Raw genomic sequence first — 18,278 nt, forward strand, 5'->3', positions numbered from 1 at the left:
GAAGTCTGGTTTCCAGCCATCCAGTCAAAACTGCCGCTTTGCATGTCGACGTGGCGGTTCTTCAGTGGTTGACATTTTCTCGGCAGCATATATACGATATCAACACAAACGCTGATCATATCATCGGTCTCTCTTTGATAGATTTTCTTTGCAAGAGGAACTCTAGATCATGTCTCACGCACTAAGTTTTTTCTTCTTCGTCCTCTTGGTGGCTGCTACTGTGACCTCTCGGCCAGTGAAGAATGAAACAGGTACGCCTGTTCTTCAATCTCGATTGAATATGCGTCGATTGGCTCTGTGTTTCTTTTGAAACATCATGGTCCATGTCTGCACTCGCTTGCATGTGTGTCTGTCCAAGCGTGTAACCTGATTCGTACGTGATTTAATCTTTTTGTCTTTTACAGTGATGGCTACGATTGCTAATCAGCTGGATTGGTCGCCATTGTCCAATTCCACCCCAAAAATTGCCGAACCAGAGGTAAAATAATCCTGTATTTGAAGACAATATTCTTGACATGTATGATCGTGTGTTGTCAATCATCTTTGGTGATCAGGAGCAGCAAGCCCATGTTGACTACATTTATGATTTTAATCCTTGATGAAACGGCACATTAATAAGGAGGGATCATAGGCTTTAAAATTCTCATAATATACCTTTAATATAAATCGATTTGTCTTTGTAGTATTTTCATTATACAAATTGAAAAAAAGTTGTACAAGTAATATTTTCCAGTCTGTCTTAAAAGCCCCACAACTTCCGTGAGTAAGTTTTATTGATCAGAACAGCGACACATACGTGCCAAACAAGGAGAGATCATGTGGGAGATCACTCAGTTATTCATCTTTCATCATATGGATATAGTTTGATCATCCAAAAGGATCTAGCAGCACTGGAGAACTCCCTCGACGTTCTGGATGCAATCGTCGAGGTTGCGAGTGGAAGAGACGAGAACGCCATCCCCGCGGTTGCAACGGGCAGCCACGTTGAGCCCATTGAAGCTGATGTTGATGCATCGTGAGGCAAAGTTGGATGAGCAGTCGAGGACACCATTGCTGCTGCCCACGCAATTGTTCACATCGATGGAGGCGTTCCTCCTTTCCATATTGGATGTGCTGCAAATGGCTCTCATCACGGTCGAATTCCTGTCGAAGGTGATATCAGTGCAGGATCGAGAAAACTGGCAAGCCTGTAAGAGTAAGATATCCAAATTGTGAGCTTCTTGCGGGACAATCGAATGAGAGTTTCTTACCTGGGTGATGGAGAGGGTCGAGACCAGCATACACAGGAAGAAAACCTCGCGAAATGCCATAATGAGATAGAACAAGAAATAACCAAGAAGAAAATGAGTAAACAACTTTAACTAGAGATGAGTTGAGCTCTGGAAAGGCCTTGTTTATATAGTCCTGGGAGCGACGCTTATCTTGACGACTCAGCAGTACATGGCTCCACATTGCGGCTAGAATACAAAATTTCTACGTCGACTACACTACTATACAAGTAAATATTGAAATCTAGCTCAGTTTATAATTTTTCAACGTTCTAGACGGTGACATTTTTAGGAGTTTGCGTGTTTCTTTTAATTTGCTAAATTATAAATGGAATCGAAACTTAGACACCCTTTTTGGGGCAAGACCGCTGCGAAGAGACTCCAGGAGACATCGATTTCTACGTGCCCATAGAAAGATTACCCAGTGTGTCCACACTGCTGGGCGCGAGGGTGGCAGCACCATGAAAGTCTAGACTAATTCGTAAAATCGAAAAGCACATAAATTCCTCCAAAGATAAAGGATATTTTATCTTCATTTAGAAGATACCAAAACACCACCACGCTTGCTCGGTACGTGGTAGCGTCGTCGTCTACGTTTATCACTCGCCGGTGGATGATCCTCTTTCCTTTGAGCGAAGAGATCGCGATAGAGGGATAGTTGAGATTGCTGCGTCGTCGTGTGGAATAGATGGTTTCAAGTTCGCGAAAGTGGAGACATTTCGTATTTCCTGCCTCAATCCACACAGAAAGTCCGTGAATTCCGGCGCCTTGGCATCGTAGACGAGGCCCGGATGAGCAGCCGCGTTTGGATTGATGTGGTCTCCACCGAAGGTGCCGGAGAGCAATGCTACGTCTTTGATCGGCTCCACATCTGCAAACAATACGCAATATTATGAACTTCCATGTCTTGTCCGCATGTCTCTGAGAAGGCATACCGGAGTCCAGCCGCATTCGGCAATCGTAACCACAGGCGTGCTTTCCAGAAGAAAACAATCGATTCCCTTTTCTTGCTTTGCAGCAGGTTTTGTCACTGATAACTCTCCGACCAAGAAAAGGAAACCGTAATGCGTATTGTCACTCCCATTCCTTGGTGGGAGACAAGGCTTTGAGTTCATGGGAATTTGATGTGGCTCTTCTTGGTGCGTTTTAGTTTCTTTTGATACACGAACTCTTCAGGTCTCATGTCAACCAAGTCTTTCTTCTCTCCATGGCAGCCAGAGATTATTCTCAGGAACCAAAGACGAGCTAAGCACCGGCGTAACCTCTTATATCCCCGGTTTGGGCACATTGACGAGGCGATCAAGGTCCTTCACTCGATTCAGGATCCCAATGTCTTCTCTTGGAAAATCCTGTTACGGGCCTTTTGCGACGACAATTACGTTTCTGGGGAGGGAAAAACCTTTGATTCTCTACAGGACGATGGTGATCACATATACCCGCATTGGGCATATTTTGCGGGCCGCGCGCAACCAGGTGGAATGCCTCTCGTCCACCGCGAGATCTTGCTCAATGGATGCTGTCCCAGGGACAAGTAAAGTTTCTACTCGAGTACGCACTGCCGCTGGTTGGAATTTATCGTTTCGCGGCTCGAGATCTTTCTTTTTGATGAGAAGCTAGTCCCGCTAGACACCAAGACGTTGTCTGAGCTCACGTCGGCAGCCGAAAGCCTTGACATGAAACCACTGGTGGACTTGACCAGTAGACTCTAGCACGGATGATCGAAGGAAAGACTCCGAAAGAGATCCGGACTGCCAGACGATCTAACCGGAGGAAGAAGCAAATGTTATAGATCTCTCACAGGCATGGCAAGAAGCACGTTTTGTGACTACTCGTTAAAGAAGTCTTAATTCCTGCTTGGCAGTGGACAAGGAATGCATTTTGCTGGCGAGCTTCAGGCAGATTGGAGATGTAGACATGGTGGTGTGGATGAAATTGCAGCACAGCACGAGAAGAAGCCAAAGAAATGTTTGATCGTTAAGAAGGATCAAATCCCAGGAATACAATGCTAGATCATGATCACGGGCGTTCTTTCTATAATGTGAAGGAAGGACCACTACAACTGCGACTCAAGTCGGTCCACACGGAAGAGCCGTCTAGCAGGCTATTATAGAGCTACACAGTCGAGAACTTTTAATTTTTCCTGTTAATGTTTTGTACATAGAAAGAATGGAAGGAACAAAAAAGAGAAAAAGTTATTTGAAAGAAAAAAGAGAAAAAGAGGAAAAAAAATTTGGGATCATCCAACGAGCTCGTGTGTCTTTGGCTGACAACAATTCTGTGTTGGACTTGTCGTCGTCGGCGTCGTCGTCCAAAGCCCGTGTTCTTGGTTGCTCGAAGATGCCAAGGCGAGAATCTCTTGCATCCGGTTGGGCCAGTCGGCGTTTAGTCTCCTCGCAAAATCTTCGACTTCCCTGAAGCTCAATCGATCAGGCTCAAGCGAGAAAACGAGAACAAAGTTCTCGAGGGAAGGAAACAGCGATGCTTTTATAATTCTGAAAGCACAGACTGAGGGATGTAAGTTGATATGAACCTGTCAAGCTCCTCCTTCATGGCGGGATCCAAGTCGTCTTCCTCGTCGGGGTAGCCCAGCTCGTCGGCCTCGGGCAAGTGATGGCTGTCCTCACACCTTCCAGAGTTCTCGGCCTATACACGCGCAAATCCATTAAAGTCACACAGGCAACCAAACTTGCGACCTTTACTTCGTCATTCTCCAGGGACGTCGTGCAGCTCCCTTTCGAAGAGGTTTGATCCTTCTTTCTCCTGTTCTTTTTCCTCTTGGCCTTTCCTGATTTCGCTAGCTTATCTGCGAGCGAGTAGCAAATGGCGAGTATGAAACTATGCTAGTAGAAGCGAGTAAACACGCACATACCTCCTTTGTCATCGCCATCGATGAAGGAAACCAAGTCATCCACTGACCGCTCGTCCCTTTTGCATTCTTCGATAGAGCCTTCCTAGAGTCAAGAGAGAAAAGAGAATTGTAGCGCAGGTACGAGGATACTTCTCATACCTTTAAAAGTTTTTTGTCTTGCAACTCTTTTCTCTTCCTTGCATACAGCCGATTGAGCAGCCGTATCCTCATGTCATCCGTGGTGTTTTTCACAGGCTCCAGCTTCTCTTCCTGAATCAAACGAAAACCATTTGAATCAAAGAAAACGAAAAGTGGAATGAAAAAGAAGAAACAAAAGTGCCATGCCTGTGAGAGATCTATAACATTCGCTTCTTACTTCGGTTAGATCGTCTGGCAGCCCAAATGTCTCGCGGATCTCTTTCGGAGTCTTTCCTTCGATCATCCGAGCTAGCGCTCGACTGGTTAAGTCCACCAGCGGTTTCATGTCCAGGCTATCGGCCGCCGACGTGAGCTCACACAACGTCTTGGTGTCTAGCCGGACGAACTTCTCATCGAAAAACTTCCTCTCCTAAAAGAGAAAAGGAAGAGCACGAAGATCACGAAACCATGAATCCCAACCAGCGATGTTACCTTATCGGACCGACCTGGGACCTGATGGAAGCGGCAGTACTCGAGTAGCAACTTAAGCGTGCTGGGATTAACTTGAGCCGGAAGAGCGATTATCACCTTATCCCTGGGGCAGCATCCGTTAAGCAAGACCTCGCGGTGGACGAGAGGGAAGAGCATGGCCGCCTCCCATTCCACCTCGTGCCGCGAGCCATCCACAGTCTCGAGGCAAATCGGCGCCTTGTCATGCAGTGGCGATCCCGGCAGTGGCGCGGGGGAGTGGAGACACTTTGCTGCCATCATCACTGACATCACGATCTAAGCTACAAGATCCCAGGATCACATTGGAGCCCTAGAAGAGAGAGAGGAGAGAGAGGGGGAAGGAAATCACACGAAGAACCCTATACCCCGGCTTTGGCGGCGGCTGGAAGTGGAATCTGGGCACTAGGTGAGACAACCGATACTACTGGCTGATCAAATCGATGGCGCGGGAAGCGAATTTCCAGCGTCCAGCGGCCCAGCTCTTCGTTCGCCACAACACACAGCGCCTCTGCTAGACCTAGAAAAGTGATTTTGTGGGTGGAATTTAAAACATCGGCATATGCTATGAATATTCCATCCTTATGGTCTAGAATTACCACTTTTAGATGTAAAAATTCCGGTGTCTCACCTCCACGGCTCTTTGCCGAGCATCGGCGAGCCGGCATGGAATTCGCTGGTTCTTCCTCGCGTTCTTTCGATTCTTGGTCGGCTTCCTAGTCACCTGTGGAGGCGCCTTTTTGTAAACGCTTACTCTGAGCAGTGGTACGTTTCCTGGCCTGTGAGGCCTGTACATCCAAGGCCGAGCTTGCGGATTGTATGCCACCCGAGCTTTCTGGAAATCACAGGAGCTTGAGAACGAGAAAAACGAAAGGAGAGCTTGACTTACCTTGTTTTGTCCTTGGATTCTCTTCAATTGTTGTAGCAGACGCTCGGTGAGCTCCTCTTTTTCCTTGTCCGGCGATGATGTTGCTAAGGAGGTGAGCTTGAGCTGTGGCTCAAGCTCGACTCGCATCAACGCCAGAGCTTTCTCACTGAATTCTCGAGGATCCAGGTGCTGGACTCCGGCGTTACGAGTGTCGTCACTGAGCTGTGCTTTCAGCCTGGAAACACTCTTCACTAAGTAGCTCTTGGAAACATTGAAGCACTCACCTCAAAATCTCCTCGCCAAGCAAGGCGCTCTTGGGGTCCTGGTTGATACGAGGTGCGTTCCTGATGCTCCTTGCGCGGTTGGCATATCTCAGTGTGCTGACGGTCTCTTCGTAGTTATGCTCCGAAGGGCCGATGTTTGCAACCATCACTGTCTTGGCGTTTCCACCCAGTGAATCTTGCAAAAGCCTCGTCAGCTTTGAGTCTCTATACGGGATATGCGTGCTTTTTCCGTCAGCCAACGCAGATATTACGTTTCCCAAAGCCATGAGAGACCAATTTATGTTGGTCAGCTCTCGGAATCTTTTCCCTTTGGCACCGGCTTTGCTCATTCTTTCACTTCCGGCCAGGTCGACCTGAAATACTGAAGCAAGTTAGAATCGAGAAACAAGAAAAGAAAAAAATACCAGATGAAGTTTTCCAACGCGAACATGAAGGCGTTTCCCTGGATCATTCTCGGCGACGTAACTAGCCTCGACAGTCACAGTAAAGATTGAATGCGAACGAGACGAATCTTGGTTCATCAGAGTCGCTCCAACAGATCTGTTTTTCTTTCCTACCTACAAAAAAAGAAGGAATGCACCTTCAGTGTCAATTACTAGTAGAGAAAAAAACTTACCATTAGTAAATGCAAGATGTCTGATAAGCTGTGCATTCTGCGGCACGTAAGGTTCTTCACAAAAATTCCAACGTCAGCGCTTTCTATCAGCTCCAGCTTTGTGCTGGCGGCAGAAGAGCCTGGTACCAGCAAATCTCTGATCTCTTCATTGTAAATCTCCAGAAATGATGCACGGACGAGAAACCGGGTTGAGCTTTGGTTCCTAGCGATGTAAGAAAAGATATCCTGGAACGCAGAGGGAATTATCCCCCGGTACTCTGTAAAGAAAAACCGTGAGAAGCTCATATGGACAAGAAGTCATTTCAGTTGATTACCATGTCGTTACCATACCAGGCTGATCGTCAAAGCCTTCCATTGTGTAAGTCTTCCCAGACGCGGTTTGCCCGTATGCAAGTACGGTACCATTGTAGCCGTGCATCACACTCTCCACAACCGGATGAGCTACCTCTTGGTAGAGCTGCTCCTGGGAACACTTGGAGTCGCAAACTCGATCAAACTCGAAAACTCTGACCCCAGTGTCGATCGGACCTCGTCGCCCAGGTCCACGCACCTGCATGGTTCATCCATCATTGAGCTTTAGCAGAACAACCGGAATAGCGAAGGCAAAAACATGGGTTCTTTTGAGCAGCGGCTAAAATCCCCAAGAAACCTTGCGACTCTAGAATGCAGCTAAAATTTCATTCTCCAAAGGCATCTAGAGAACGAAAAGAAGAACTCTAGAATGCAGCTAAGATTTAAGGAATTGCGCGGCTAAAATCGCCAAGCAACTTTCCGACTCTAAGCACGAGAATGCAGCTAAGATTTCATCTCGAGAAGAAATTTCGCGATTCTAGAGCACGATTAATGCAATGCGGGATCGAAATACCTCGATCCTGTGCTGCCGCGTGAAAACCTTGACGCAGCTCCGGCGCCGGGCGACAAGCTCTCTGTGAGACATCGGGCGGCAGCGCACGACGACCTGGACGCGCTCCCGGCCGCTGGAGGGAGCGTCCGCCGTCGCCATCGCATCCTTGCGCAAACCCTAGCTCCAAGAAAACAAAACCCTAGAATCAAAATTCCGTGTCATGTGAAATCTAACGGTCGCGGATCCACGGTCACATGGATGGAGGAACACGCAGCATGGGCCTGGACACCATAACCTCTTGCGGGAACAAAATATTTGGCCGTCTCTGCGAGCTCTGGCTTTGTTGCCTCTTCGTCAAGGTAATTTTAATCACTGTCTTCCTTGTCCCAAGACAGCACCATGGTCAGAGCTTATAAAAAGCAAAGAAATCGATTGACACTATCTCTGCAAGCTCTCAGCTCTAAGGTTTTAAATCGCCCTTGTCTTCTTGTCTCAATACAGGCACCCAGTTTTTCTAAGGAGTGAGAGAGAAAGAGCTCGACCAAGTGAAGAAAATCCTCCTTTAAGCTTAATCCATGGAAGCATGGAGGATATAAAGCTAGCTCTGGAGCTCCCAGAGCTTGAGGGCAGAAGCGTCATAGAAGAGATGGGTGTGTGCTTGTCAAAGGCATCCACGAGAGCTTCTTCTTCCTCTTGGATTTGTAGCGATGTCCACTACATGAGCGGGGTTTTCAGCGAGGAGGAATCGTCTCAAGAGAGCGCCGCGCGAGCCTCCACCGATAGCTGCGACTCGTCCATCTCCAGGCTCAAGCACTTTTGCCTCTGTGGTCCACCTTTGATCTCCAACTCGGTGCTGGAAAATGCGAGCTTGATGGCGCATATGGAGCAGAAATCTCTGCGAGAGACGGCGATGATCCGGCTCAAGAAGCTGTCGCTGATGCCAGTGGGAAGAATCGATGACGAAGCTGGCGTCCCGGGGCCGCAGAATTCACCAGTCTCGACCTGGCAGCATCCGATCATCGTCGATGTGAGTGAAGTGATCGATCCATCGCCGGAGGAGCAACCGATCCAGCTGGTTGCCCAGGAAAATGTACTTGGAGTCTTTGGCGGCTTCCACTCCTCAAGTCGATTGCTAGATCTCAGCAGCAGCCAGGGATCGTCGCAAGGAGCGTTTGGGTCGCCCCTCTCGGTAGAAATCCCGCTTCTCGATCCGGCATTCTCTGGCGATTTCGATGACCACGCCTCCGATTCTAGCTCAGATCTCTTCGAGCTGGAAAGCCTGGTGGCAACGTCGACGACGACGACTCCGACTCTTACCTCGGCGCGATCTTCGATCGATCCGGACGAAGCCTCGAAGGAAGAGAGATCTACGCAAGAAATGGGAGCTTTGGATGGGCTAGCAGCAGCGGATGGGCCTAGAACATACCTCATTGTTTACTCCATCTCCGGGAAGCGCGCAAAAGTGTCGTCTTCATCCTCCTGGAAGACTGTGTAGCATAGTGACAATTACTCGATCCGCCACGTGGCGACAATGTCAAAGGATATTCCCTCGGCATCCAACGGCTAGGGTTTTTCATATTTGTGCCGGGGAAGGAACGAGGGTTTGTGCTGGATTAGGGCTTTGCGCAGCGGCAAGATCCAGCTCCTCCGGCATGGCGATGGCTGCGCGCGCGTCGCATTGTTCCATTTGACAGGTTGCTTGGATTTCTTCTTGGGAATAGTGGGATTTTTTCTCGATTTGGGAGAGGAACAGTGGAATGTAGGGTGCGATCACAAGCAAAGGAGCTAGAACTCGAGCGATGAGCACTTCCAGGTTTATTAAATGTGTCACTGTGGGAGATGGGGCCGTCGGCAAAACATGCATGCTAATTTCTTACACAAGCAACACTTTTCCTACTGTGAGATTTTTTCTTCTCTTTAGATGGGAATTCTAACCGTGAATGTCTGATTCCAGGACTACGTGCCTACAGTCTTTGATAACTTTAGTGCCAATGTTGTCGTGGATGGCAACACTGTGAATTTGGGTCTCTGGGACACCGCTGGTACGTTTAGCTGGAAAAACTCGGCTTGTTCTAACGCAAACGCATGCTTGCTTTTTGTTTCTCGTAAATCTCGCAGGCCAGGAAGACTATAACAGGCTGCGTCCATTGAGTTACCGAGGAGCCGATGTTTTCCTTCTAGCTTTCTCACTTATAAGCCGAGCTAGCTATGAAAACATTTCCAAGAAGGTTTCTTTGCGCTCGACTTAAAACTTGAAACCTCTTGCTTACGCCATGTTCTACATTGCATTGCAGTGGATTCCAGAGCTGAAACACTACGCCCCGACGGTGCCTGTCATTCTCGTTGGCACGAAGCTAGGTGAGTCCTTGATTTGATTCACCGTTTGCCAATGCTGGTTCTTTTCAACTCCAGACTTGCGAGATGATAAGCAGTTTTTTGCCGATCATCCGGGAGCGACGCCTATCACCACTGTCCAGGTACAAAAAATATGTTTTTGTTCGTTCTTTCTAATGCCCCGAGTCATATTCGTGTTTTCCAGGGCGAAGAACTGAGGAAGCAAATCGGTGCTGCTGCCTACATCGAGTGTAGCTCGAAAACCCAGCAGGTCCGTCTTGTGACAAAGGAGTGAAGCTTTTTGCTGCTGTGTTGTTTGTTCTAAACCTCTTCCAAAATTCTTTGTGCTCCAGAATGTAAAGGCAGTGTTTGATGCTGCGATCAAGGTGGTCCTCCAACCTCCAAAGCAGAAGAAAAAAAAGAAGAAGCAAAAGGCCTGTACGATACTCTAGAGCGGAGTTGCGGAGTTTTTTAGATGGATCGCCACAGAGAACATCAACCGGTTCCATCGATTTAACGTTACCAACATATCACACAGATTGGAAAGAAAGAAAATTTCTTATTGCTACTAGCATTTAGTACGTTAAAAAGGATATGCCAAGTGTAAGCTAATTTTTAAGAAGAAAACCCACCCTCAATAGTGGGGATCTTTGTTAGTTATTGTGGGAGGGAAGACAAGGAGACAGGCAGTAGGAGCTAGGGCAACGAGAAATTTCCCCATTCTCAAGTGGAACGCTATGGCGGATTCTTGCGAGGGCTCGGTGCTGGAAGAGGATATCGATGACGATTACAATCCCACAGGCGAAGGCGAAGGTGAGATCGATGAAATTTTCGCCGGTTTTCTTTCTTCCTTCCGTAGAGATCGTTGAGTTGGAGCTCGAGGCCTTCTTAGAATTGGTAGGCGAGGATTGAAAGAGTCTTTTGTAGTGGAATGGAGGCCGTTTTGTGAGGGAAAAAGAGAGAATAGTTAAAACAATGCCGAGGGCTGTTTGGAATCCGTAAGTTTTTTTGTTTACAGCCTTTGTTCTAAGTTTGCTAGACTACTCAGACCAGCGCACGAACTTGTACAGGGAATGCGCTCACACTATAATCAGGTAGCCTTGCTTTGTTCTTCTGCTTGTAAATAGCGGCACTGCTTGTGTAGAAACTGAAACTTCAACACAGGCGATTTCATTGCTTCCGAGGATGTTTCCACCAAAGCGTTTGCGTAAGAAAGGTTTTGTTGTGTATTTCCTAAGAATGCTGCTTAAACTTGGCAGAACCAGTCAGCCCGAGAGCTCGAGCTGATATTGGACGCCTTCCAAGTCCCAGTAAGATTAGTTTCTTGTCCAGTGTCATGTATTTCTCTCTTTTCTTTGCAGCCGCACCCGTAGAGCAAGGAAGCACTCAGGGCTCAATGGTGAAGTGGAAGTCTAGCGAAGGAAAAGATAGCCAGGGTGGCCTGCAATACAACGTACCGCAGCCGAGAGGTGATGGGGATGAAGCGGAGCAAAAGAAGGGCCAAAGATCGATGCTGAGTAGCTTACGAACAATGGAGCAACCTCGACTTTCTCCAAATTACACGTCCATGCAAACGGAGTTGCTGGAGAAGGTAAAGAAGGACCTCGAGGAGGAAGGCTGCAATTTGATGGAACAGAGGCGAAGGGATGTCATTGAAGAGGTCGAAAGGCAAATAGATGAGGAGAGGAAGAGGCTGCAAGAGATACAGAACTCGAAGCTTCAAGAAGATCTGGAGCTCGAGTATAAACTTCTCGAGCAGAAGGAGCTGGAGAGGAAGCGTGCTTGGGAGGAGAGGCTCAAACAGGAAGAAGAGGAGAGCGCAAAGATGGCCAAAGATCTTGCAGAGCGGAGGAAAAAGACAGAGGAGGATCTTACAAAGGTGTTGGAGCTGGAGACGAAGAGCTTCGAGCTGGAAAGCTTGCAGCGGCTGAACTCTTTCAGAGCGGCTCTGGAGGACGAAGAGCTAAAGCTAATCGAATCGGAGAAAACAAAGACTTTGGCTCTCGTCGAGGACAAAGTTCTAGCAGAGGAGGAGCTCGTCGCGAAGGAGATGAAGAAGGACGCTCTTGGAAGGATGAAGCTACTGGCCCAGGCGCTGGAAACGGCCGTTTACGAAAGGGAACTGGAGGTGGCGAGACAGAGGGCGATGGAGCGGGTGGAATGGGAAAGAAAGGAGCTCCGGATGAAGATCGAGAGGGAAGTGGACGAGGAAGTGGCCAGTTTCAAGGAAGATCTTGTGAAGGAGAGGAGGGAGCGAATGCTACAGCAGGTTTGCAGGAGGATTTGCGAAGAACACAGGCTCCATTACGAGGTAATCTCATTCCCGATCGAAGGAAGTTCTAACTCCAAGCAGGCTTTGTCGCGAGGAAACTTTGGTGTCCCGGACAAAGCGTTCATGGCTGCGAGGTTCTGAAAAGTCTCCAAAAGTTTTCCAGCTCCAATAAAGCAGCCATTAGAACGCATGATCGATCGAAAGCTGCAAGTAGACGAGCGAGCGAGTAAAACTTCCGTGATCGTGTGCCCAGTAAATTCGTGAAGAACACGAGTTTAACTGTTGGTAAAAGTTCTCGGCAGTAAACGCCCGAGGAACTAGATAATTTATAAAGGGCGGGCAGTGTGAACGGAGTTAATGGCTGGGAATGAGCTTGGTTTTCCGGGGAGGACGCTAAACCCTTATTCCTAGCAGTATTGTTTTTGCGGCCGATAAACTGGGCTAGGTGGGAGAAGGGCTTTGATTTTATTTGTGGAGCGCGACGACGGCGGAGGAGTGATTTCTTCGGCGCTGTTGCTCCAGCGCGCGAGCACGACGGCGGCAGCTGCGAATTCCTTCCCGGCGCGCAGGAAATCGCGATGGAGGAGGCGTCTTGACCTAATTCGAGGTGCGGCATTGTTAGGGTTTTTGGGATTGATGGAGAGCTCCCAGGCAGCAGGCGCTTCCGCGTTTTAGGCCTCCAGGAAGAAGAAGCTCGAATGTGGCACACGAGGGAAGTCAAAGCTAGAGCTGCGCGCCACTCAATTCTATTGTGGAGATTTAGGAGAGGTATTAGCATTGGCTTTTCCTTTGGCTCTCCTCGGACTGATTTTTTCTTCTTTTGGTTTTTTTTTTTTTTTTGACTCCTGATAATTCTTTTTTTTTTTGTTCTTTTCTCAAGCGCAGATAGAAGAATGTGTGAGCGGGAACGGTGCAGATTACATAGCGAATTTTAGGACAAATGCAATTTAGATGTTTGAGCAAGAGTCGATCATGTACTATCCGTTTCGCCATGATACCAACTTCAAAGAGGTAAGCGACGACTTTGGTCTGTGACCCCCTCGGATTGAGAAGTCTGACTTCTATTTTTTTCGGCTGTCGATGATGTAGTCTTCGCTAAACAGCTCCGCCTCGACACTGCTTGACTCTGGGACTTCCGGAAGACCATTTGCGTCTTCCTTCTCGGGGCAGTCTTCCACCACGCCCGTTTTCAACCACGGAGGTAAGCCCTCGTGTATCGTGTGACACTAAAGTGATTGGTGTTGGCGACCAACACTATCAAACAGGATCGATACAGGGGTTTAGCAATGTCCAAGGGAGCTACAACATGCAAACTCTACCCAGCTCGTTGTCGTCTAGAAACGCAGGTCTCGGTGGTTCCTCGAGTGGAGTACACCAGCCCACCGGAGGACTGCCTAGCGGACGGTTTGCTTCCAGTAATCTTCCCATCGGACTCTCACAGGTTTGTGGATATCAAAGCCTTCGCAGATGACTTGATGCCATTTTCTTTCTGCAGTTGTCTCAGAGTAGTCTTCACGGGCATAACTCTATGAGCAATCGTGCCGGACTTAACGTTGTAGGAAACCATCCTCTTAGTAGTGGTATGAATGGAGCTGGCGTCTCGGGTCCAGGGATGTCACCGAATACAGTGACTTTGGGTAATAGGGGGAGCATGACAGGGTTGGGAGGGGTCCAGATGGGAGGAGGTTCAGGTCCCAGGGTGCAGGCTTCAGTAGGAAATATGGCAGGAGCTGGAGCAGGGAGCAACCTTAACAGGAGTTTGAGCTCGGGTGGTGGTTTAGGAGTACCTAGTCTAAGTTCGTCTCGTATGAATTTGGGGCCCATACCAAGTGGTGGCGGCCTCGGTGGAGGAGGACCGGCGTCGGGAAGAGCCATGAGTCCCATGCTTCAGCAGAGCGTCAACACTACTTACAGCCCCTCAGGCGACTTGCTGGCAATGATTTCTAGAGGTAAGCTCTCTACAAGTTTTCAAGCTTGTGCTTTGCGTTTGTAAAAGGTTCTATTTCGCAGCGGTACCCCCTCAAGTTGTGTCATTGCTTGGATCCAACTTCTCAACAAATTCGGGGTCGGGTATGCAGGGGCAAATGGCATCCGCAAATGGTCAGCTCGGAAATCTGGGCTTGGGAAGTGATGGTAACCAGAATGACGGCGCCGCGTTCGATATCAACGACTTCCCCGTTTTAAGTAACCGGCAGAGTTCAGGTGGTGGTCTCCAAAATCCTCTAGGTTGGTTGGCTTTGAGGTCCTCTAAGAAAGCGCAAATTTGACTTTGTAAACTGCAGCCGCATTCCGAAAACAAGGCGTCAACTCGCTTGGCCAACAAAATCAGGAGTTTAGCATACAAAACGAAGATTTCCCCGCCTTACCTGGTTTCAAAGGTTCAGTCCGTCTTCTTCTTGTCTGATCTGTGAGCTAAAACGAGAGAACTTTTCAGGTGGCAATGGAGACTTGACGTCCGAAATGCATCACAAGGAGCGTCAACATGAGAACTCGATGGGTTTGATGCCGCCGCAGCATTTCGGGGTACGTTATTTTCCTTTATATCTTATCTTCTCTGGTGAGCCGATTACAATGCGGGAGGGTGTATTGCAGATGGGTCGATCGGGGGGTTTTCCTTTGGGTGTATCGTTTGTTGCTCGGCAACAGCAGCAGCAACAGCAGCAGCAACAGCAGCAGCCGCAGCAACAGCAACACCAGCTATCCGGCTCGTCTAGCACCGCCGAGTCAAATCTATCCCATATGCAAGACTCGTATCATTCTTCTCACGGCTTGCCAGCTTCTTATCAGGTACTTTTCTAGTTGCTTGTGCAAACTTAGGCTCTCCAACTGTCGTCCAGATGCATTCTTCCGGCCAACCGGGTGCAACCGGCTCGCAAATATCACTGGGCCTGCGCTCGGGAAGCCCGGCTGTGGTTGGAAGTGGTGGATTGGGTTCTTACGACCTGATGCACCAGTATGAGCACCACCAGCAGCCACACTTCCGGCTGGGTGCTCATCCTCAACAGCTTACAGCAGTCGGGCAGCCATCGAGAGAGCTAGGAATGCGACCATTACAGGACATGGACCGCTTTGGGCTTCTAGGCTTGCTGAGTGTAATAAGAATGACTGAACCTGACCTCACCACGCTCGCGCTGGGGACTGACTTAACAACTCTAGGACTAAACTTAAACTCGCGGGAGAACCTCTACAAGACTTTTGCTTCTCCTTGGGCCGAAGGACCAGTGAAAGGCGACCCGGAGTTTACTTTGCCTGCGTGCTACATCCAACAACAAGCTCCCAGACTCCAGGTTTGTGTCTCTCTCACTCTCTTCTCTCGCTCTCTTTCGTTTAGAGTTTTTCAGTCTTTGCTTTGTACCGTTTCCTACTGCTGTAATGTCTTACTAATGGACGCACGCTGTGTTTTTTAGCCTGGCAATTTTGGAAGGTTACCGCAAGAGGTCCTGTTTTACATCTTTTACAGGTGAGTTTTACTCGTTACTTTGGTCGTGAAAGCACTCGTACTGACGCTGTGCTTATCGCAGTATGCCGAAGGATGAGGCCCAGCTCTACGCTGCAAACGAGCTGTAAGTTCTTCGCTTTCTCTTCGGCTTTTCTAAAGTTTTTCTCGTTCTCAGATCAAACAGAGGGTGGTTTTTTCACAAGGCTCAGCATATGTGGCTCACGAGGGTGCCGAATGTGGAGCCGCTAGTGAAAACCAACAATTACGAGCGTGGGTCTTACATCTTTTTTGATCAAAATAACTGGGAAACCACACGAAAGGTAAATCCAGGATCTGGTTTTGCTCGAGTTTTCGATTGATCATCCATGTTTTTTGCTTTTGTTCTTCGCAGGAAAACTTTGTCCTTCACTACGATATGTTGGAGAAGGCACCGCAGCTCCCACCGCCGCCACCAGCTCAATCGTGATGTTGTTAAAGAAATTTGATCGATCGATCGAGAGCGCGCTCCAGAGCTCTCAGTCTCTCGCTTCTTTTTTTTTTTTTTTTCCTTCTCGCAAAAAATCTGTGTTGCTGTAAAAGCTAGAATTTTGGATACAAACAAGCCCTAACCATCGATCTATTGCCGGCGAATATCCCGCTCGATTCTCCTCCTCCTAGGTTGATCGCGGCGATGACGATGGCGCTCGACGGCTATGGCGCTCCTCCAGGTGCTTTCTCCTCTCGATCGTGATGCTTTCTTGCACATTCTAGGCCTAGGCAGAGGTGATTCTTGTTGGAATTTCGCGGGCACGCCAAATCTTGGGCTTCCTCTTCTTCAGGGTTGAGAACTTGCTGAAACATTTTCTTGGATGATCCAGAAAAATGTTTCTAGGAAGGACGGTTGCTCTTGGCTCTTCCTCCTCGTCTAGTGTGGAGAATCGCAACTAAGGTAAGTATCATTCCCTCCACTGCAAGGGAGAATGGCCGAGGATGATCCGGACAGAGATGATGAGTGGTTTAACGAGGTGTATGGAAAGGAATACACTGGGCCTCTCTCGAGAGCTCGCCAGGCACAAGAGCCCGAGAGAAAGAAGCCAGCAGCAGCACAGGTGGAAACCTCGGACGAGGAGGAAGAAGGGCCTCGCGATCCAAACGCCGTGCCCACGGATTTTACTAGCCGAGAAGCCAAAGTCTGGGAGGCCAAGGCCAAGGCCATAGAAAGGAACTGGAAACGTAGGAAGGAAGAAGAGCTCCACTGCAAGATATGTGGCGAGGCTGGCCACTTTGCTCAGGTGAGTTTCTCGACACTGCTGATGGCACACACACTCAAGCACAAGTTGGTTCTTCATCCTAGTCTCGTAAAGGAAGCCATTTTAGCTGCTTGGTCTCTCAAGCAAGAACTGGAAGGAAGTAACTTTGGAAGCTAGAAGCTTGAGCATTGCTTTCTTTCTTTTCTAGCTCTTGCATGGTTTAGTCATTTTTTGTCCTCCTATGGTTTTGACTTGGTTTTTTTGCTTTTGATTCCAGGGATGCCCGACAACTCTGGGTGGAAGCCGAAAGTCTGGAGAGATTGTGGAGAGGGTGGCACTCAAGGACAAGCGTATCAAGCCTCGTCTCATAGGAACGGGAGGGAGTGTGATCCAGGGGATTGAAAAGGATACCGGATGCCGGCTTAAGCTCGTGGACAACCAGGGAGATGGTCACGGGGTCTTCTTCGTTCGTGTTTCGGGGCCGGACAGGCTAGCAGTATCCAAGGCAGTGACTGCGGTGAAGAAGGTTACCGAGCAGTTTGATAGCGAGTGGAGCCAAAACTCGAGAGGGAGAAACGCGAAAGGCTCGAATTCTCTGGCTGGTGGACAGCTAGAGCACGTCCAGAGGCTCCAACAACACCCTTCCAATGGTGGAGCCTTGCAAGCGGAAGATTTAGAATGGGGAAATCTCCAAGTGCAAGTCCAAGTCCAAGGTATTGGTTTTGTTCTTTTTCTTTTCTCCACGTTTTAACAACAATCTCCTTCCCTCAAGGTCGATCTGCAAAGGCTCCCCGGGACGAGTATTTTCGAAGTCGCAGTCTAGAAAACGGACCATACTGTTCTGCGAGGCTGTACGAACAGGAAGTCAAGAGTCCCGAGACTCTGGATGAGCTCGAGCAGTGTTTCTTGCAAGAGGCGATGGAGCTGAGCAAGGAGCAAAGCGCTGAGGAAGACAGAGAGCTAGCAAGGCACCGAGAGGTAAAGATCGATCTTTGGTTACATTCCAGCAGAGCATTGATCTTGTCTATCTTCTGCAGTGCCTCCGTGGGATTCAAGAGCAGTATCAGCAAAAGATGATGAACTTGAGGACCAAGCAGAGCCGTCGAAGGGACGAGTTTTTGCATCACGAGATTCACATTCGTCAGCAGTACTACCAGCAGTCACCAGCGGGCTATCTTCCGGACGGAGCACAGTGTGGTGGTGGCGGAGGCTACGCTTCGTATGGCTACGACTATCCTCCTCCTCCAACGCAGCACAGGAAAGCAGTGACTCAGAGGGCGTTTGATTACGCCACGGCTGCTTCTTACGGCCGAGCGCGGGGCATTTGCAAGAGGAAAGTCACGGCCTTCGACGATTAACAGGTTCTTTCTTCTCTTTTTTTTTTCAGTTGATGAGAAACGCTACATTTTTTCAACACAACAAATTATTCCAGAAGATGCCTGGATTTAAGAATATACCTAGATTCGTGTATTATTGGTTTGCTTAAGCAAATCAGCAGGCTATAAGTGAAAATGGATATTCTTGACGCCTGAGAGCGCATTTGTGCTATGCCTTGGTGTTGTAACTGGTTTCTGGGTGTTTTTTTCACTTGTTTTTCTGTATACAGGAATATACATTATGGAAACAGATGC

General features: G+C 48.6%; 8 protein-coding genes across 17 annotated transcripts; 4 read left to right on the forward strand and 4 right to left on the reverse strand.

Annotated features, from left to right (window-relative positions):
- Positions 1-735: 735 nt before the first annotated feature.
- Positions 736-1,349, reverse strand: LOC9635230. The gene is made up of 2 exons (XM_002982158.2): positions 1,251-1,349; positions 736-1,187 (listed from the first exon to the last, which is right to left on the reverse strand). The coding sequence occupies exons 1-2, from the start codon at positions 1,308-1,310 to the stop codon at positions 882-884; spliced, it is 366 nt and encodes a 121-aa protein (XP_002982204.1). The 5' UTR covers positions 1,311-1,349; the 3' UTR covers positions 736-881.
- Positions 1,350-3,387: 2,038 nt separating this feature from the next.
- LOC9635231 (SKP1-like protein 21) lies at positions 3,388-5,266 on the reverse strand. Its single transcript, XM_002982159.2, has 7 exons — positions 4,747-5,266; positions 4,493-4,684; positions 4,276-4,386; positions 4,138-4,219; positions 3,968-4,071; positions 3,799-3,911; positions 3,388-3,679 (listed from the first exon to the last, which is right to left on the reverse strand). The coding sequence occupies exons 1-7, from the start codon at positions 5,032-5,034 to the stop codon at positions 3,505-3,507; spliced, it is 1,065 nt and encodes a 354-aa protein (XP_002982205.2). The 5' UTR covers positions 5,035-5,266; the 3' UTR covers positions 3,388-3,504.
- Positions 5,267-5,324: 58 nt separating this feature from the next.
- On the reverse strand, positions 5,325-6,784 carry LOC9635906 (kinesin-II 85 kDa subunit; the record flags this gene model as incomplete). Its single annotated transcript, XM_024687230.1, has 5 exons — positions 5,325-5,596; positions 5,651-5,864; positions 5,914-6,266; positions 6,318-6,470; positions 6,530-6,784. Coding segments are annotated over 5 exons (1,206 nt in total), but the record flags the coding sequence as incomplete, so codon positions are not given.
- On the reverse strand, positions 6,702-7,548 carry LOC112350656 (kinesin-II 85 kDa subunit-like). Its single transcript, XM_024687231.1, has 3 exons — positions 7,395-7,548; positions 6,844-7,079; positions 6,702-6,786 (listed from the first exon to the last, which is right to left on the reverse strand). Coding segments are annotated over exons 1-3 (375 nt in total). The 5' UTR covers positions 7,533-7,548; the 3' UTR covers positions 6,702-6,785.
- A 1,387-nt stretch (positions 7,549-8,935) lies between these two features.
- LOC9635907 (rac-like GTP-binding protein 5) lies at positions 8,936-10,345 on the forward strand. The gene is made up of 7 exons (XM_002982046.2): positions 8,936-9,271; positions 9,328-9,415; positions 9,492-9,601; positions 9,668-9,731; positions 9,786-9,850; positions 9,913-9,978; positions 10,061-10,345. The coding sequence occupies exons 1-7, from the start codon at positions 9,173-9,175 to the stop codon at positions 10,157-10,159; spliced, it is 591 nt and encodes a 196-aa protein (XP_002982092.1). The 5' UTR covers positions 8,936-9,172; the 3' UTR covers positions 10,160-10,345.
- A 75-nt stretch (positions 10,346-10,420) lies between these two features.
- On the forward strand, positions 10,421-12,176 carry LOC112350642 (trichohyalin-like). 8 transcript variants are annotated; one of them, XM_024687171.1, is made up of 4 exons: positions 10,421-10,801; positions 10,852-10,914; positions 10,967-12,018; positions 12,061-12,176. In XM_024687171.1, the coding sequence occupies exons 2-4, from the start codon at positions 10,893-10,895 to the stop codon at positions 12,118-12,120; spliced, it is 1,134 nt and encodes a 377-aa protein (XP_024542939.1). In that variant the 5' UTR covers positions 10,421-10,801; positions 10,852-10,892; the 3' UTR covers positions 12,121-12,176. The 8 variants fall into 8 exon arrangements, with proteins under 8 accessions (XP_024542939.1, XP_024542940.1, XP_024542941.1 ...); XM_024687172.1 differs by having other exon boundaries at positions 10,967-11,017; positions 11,069-12,176; XM_024687173.1 differs by having other exon boundaries at positions 10,852-10,908; positions 10,967-11,017; positions 11,069-12,176.
- Positions 12,177-12,322: 146 nt separating this feature from the next.
- Positions 12,323-15,960, forward strand: LOC9635232 (probable NOT transcription complex subunit VIP2). 2 transcript variants are annotated; one of them, XM_024687181.1, is made up of 14 exons: positions 12,323-12,747; positions 12,865-12,990; positions 13,069-13,180; positions 13,245-13,420; positions 13,475-13,928; positions 13,990-14,205; positions 14,262-14,357; positions 14,414-14,502; positions 14,572-14,766; positions 14,817-15,266; positions 15,387-15,439; positions 15,501-15,542; positions 15,594-15,738; positions 15,810-15,960. In XM_024687181.1, exons 2-14 carry the CDS (start codon positions 12,931-12,933, stop codon positions 15,882-15,884), a joined length of 2,163 nt encoding a protein of 720 aa, XP_024542949.1. In that variant the 5' UTR covers positions 12,323-12,747; positions 12,865-12,930; the 3' UTR covers positions 15,885-15,960. The 2 variants fall into 2 exon arrangements, with proteins under 2 accessions (XP_024542949.1, XP_024542950.1); XM_024687182.1 differs by having other exon boundaries at positions 13,990-14,181.
- Positions 15,961-16,044: 84 nt separating this feature from the next.
- On the forward strand, positions 16,045-18,116 carry LOC9635233. 2 transcript variants are annotated; one of them, XM_024687183.1, is made up of 5 exons: positions 16,045-16,125; positions 16,276-16,689; positions 16,925-17,360; positions 17,420-17,625; positions 17,685-18,101. In XM_024687183.1, exons 2-5 carry the CDS (start codon positions 16,378-16,380, stop codon positions 18,003-18,005), a joined length of 1,275 nt encoding a protein of 424 aa, XP_024542951.1. In that variant the 5' UTR covers positions 16,045-16,125; positions 16,276-16,377; the 3' UTR covers positions 18,006-18,101. The 2 variants fall into 2 exon arrangements, with proteins under 2 accessions (XP_024542951.1, XP_024542952.1); XM_024687184.1 differs by having other exon boundaries at positions 16,103-16,125; positions 16,237-16,689; positions 17,685-18,116.
- The last annotated feature ends 162 nt before the right edge of the window (positions 18,117-18,278 follow it).

Source organism: Selaginella moellendorffii, unplaced genomic scaffold, assembly GCF_000143415.4.
Source record: "Selaginella moellendorffii unplaced genomic scaffold, v1.0 SELMOscaffold_52, whole genome shotgun sequence".
In the NCBI taxonomy this organism is placed as follows: Eukaryota; Viridiplantae; Streptophyta; class Lycopodiopsida; order Selaginellales; family Selaginellaceae; genus Selaginella; species Selaginella moellendorffii.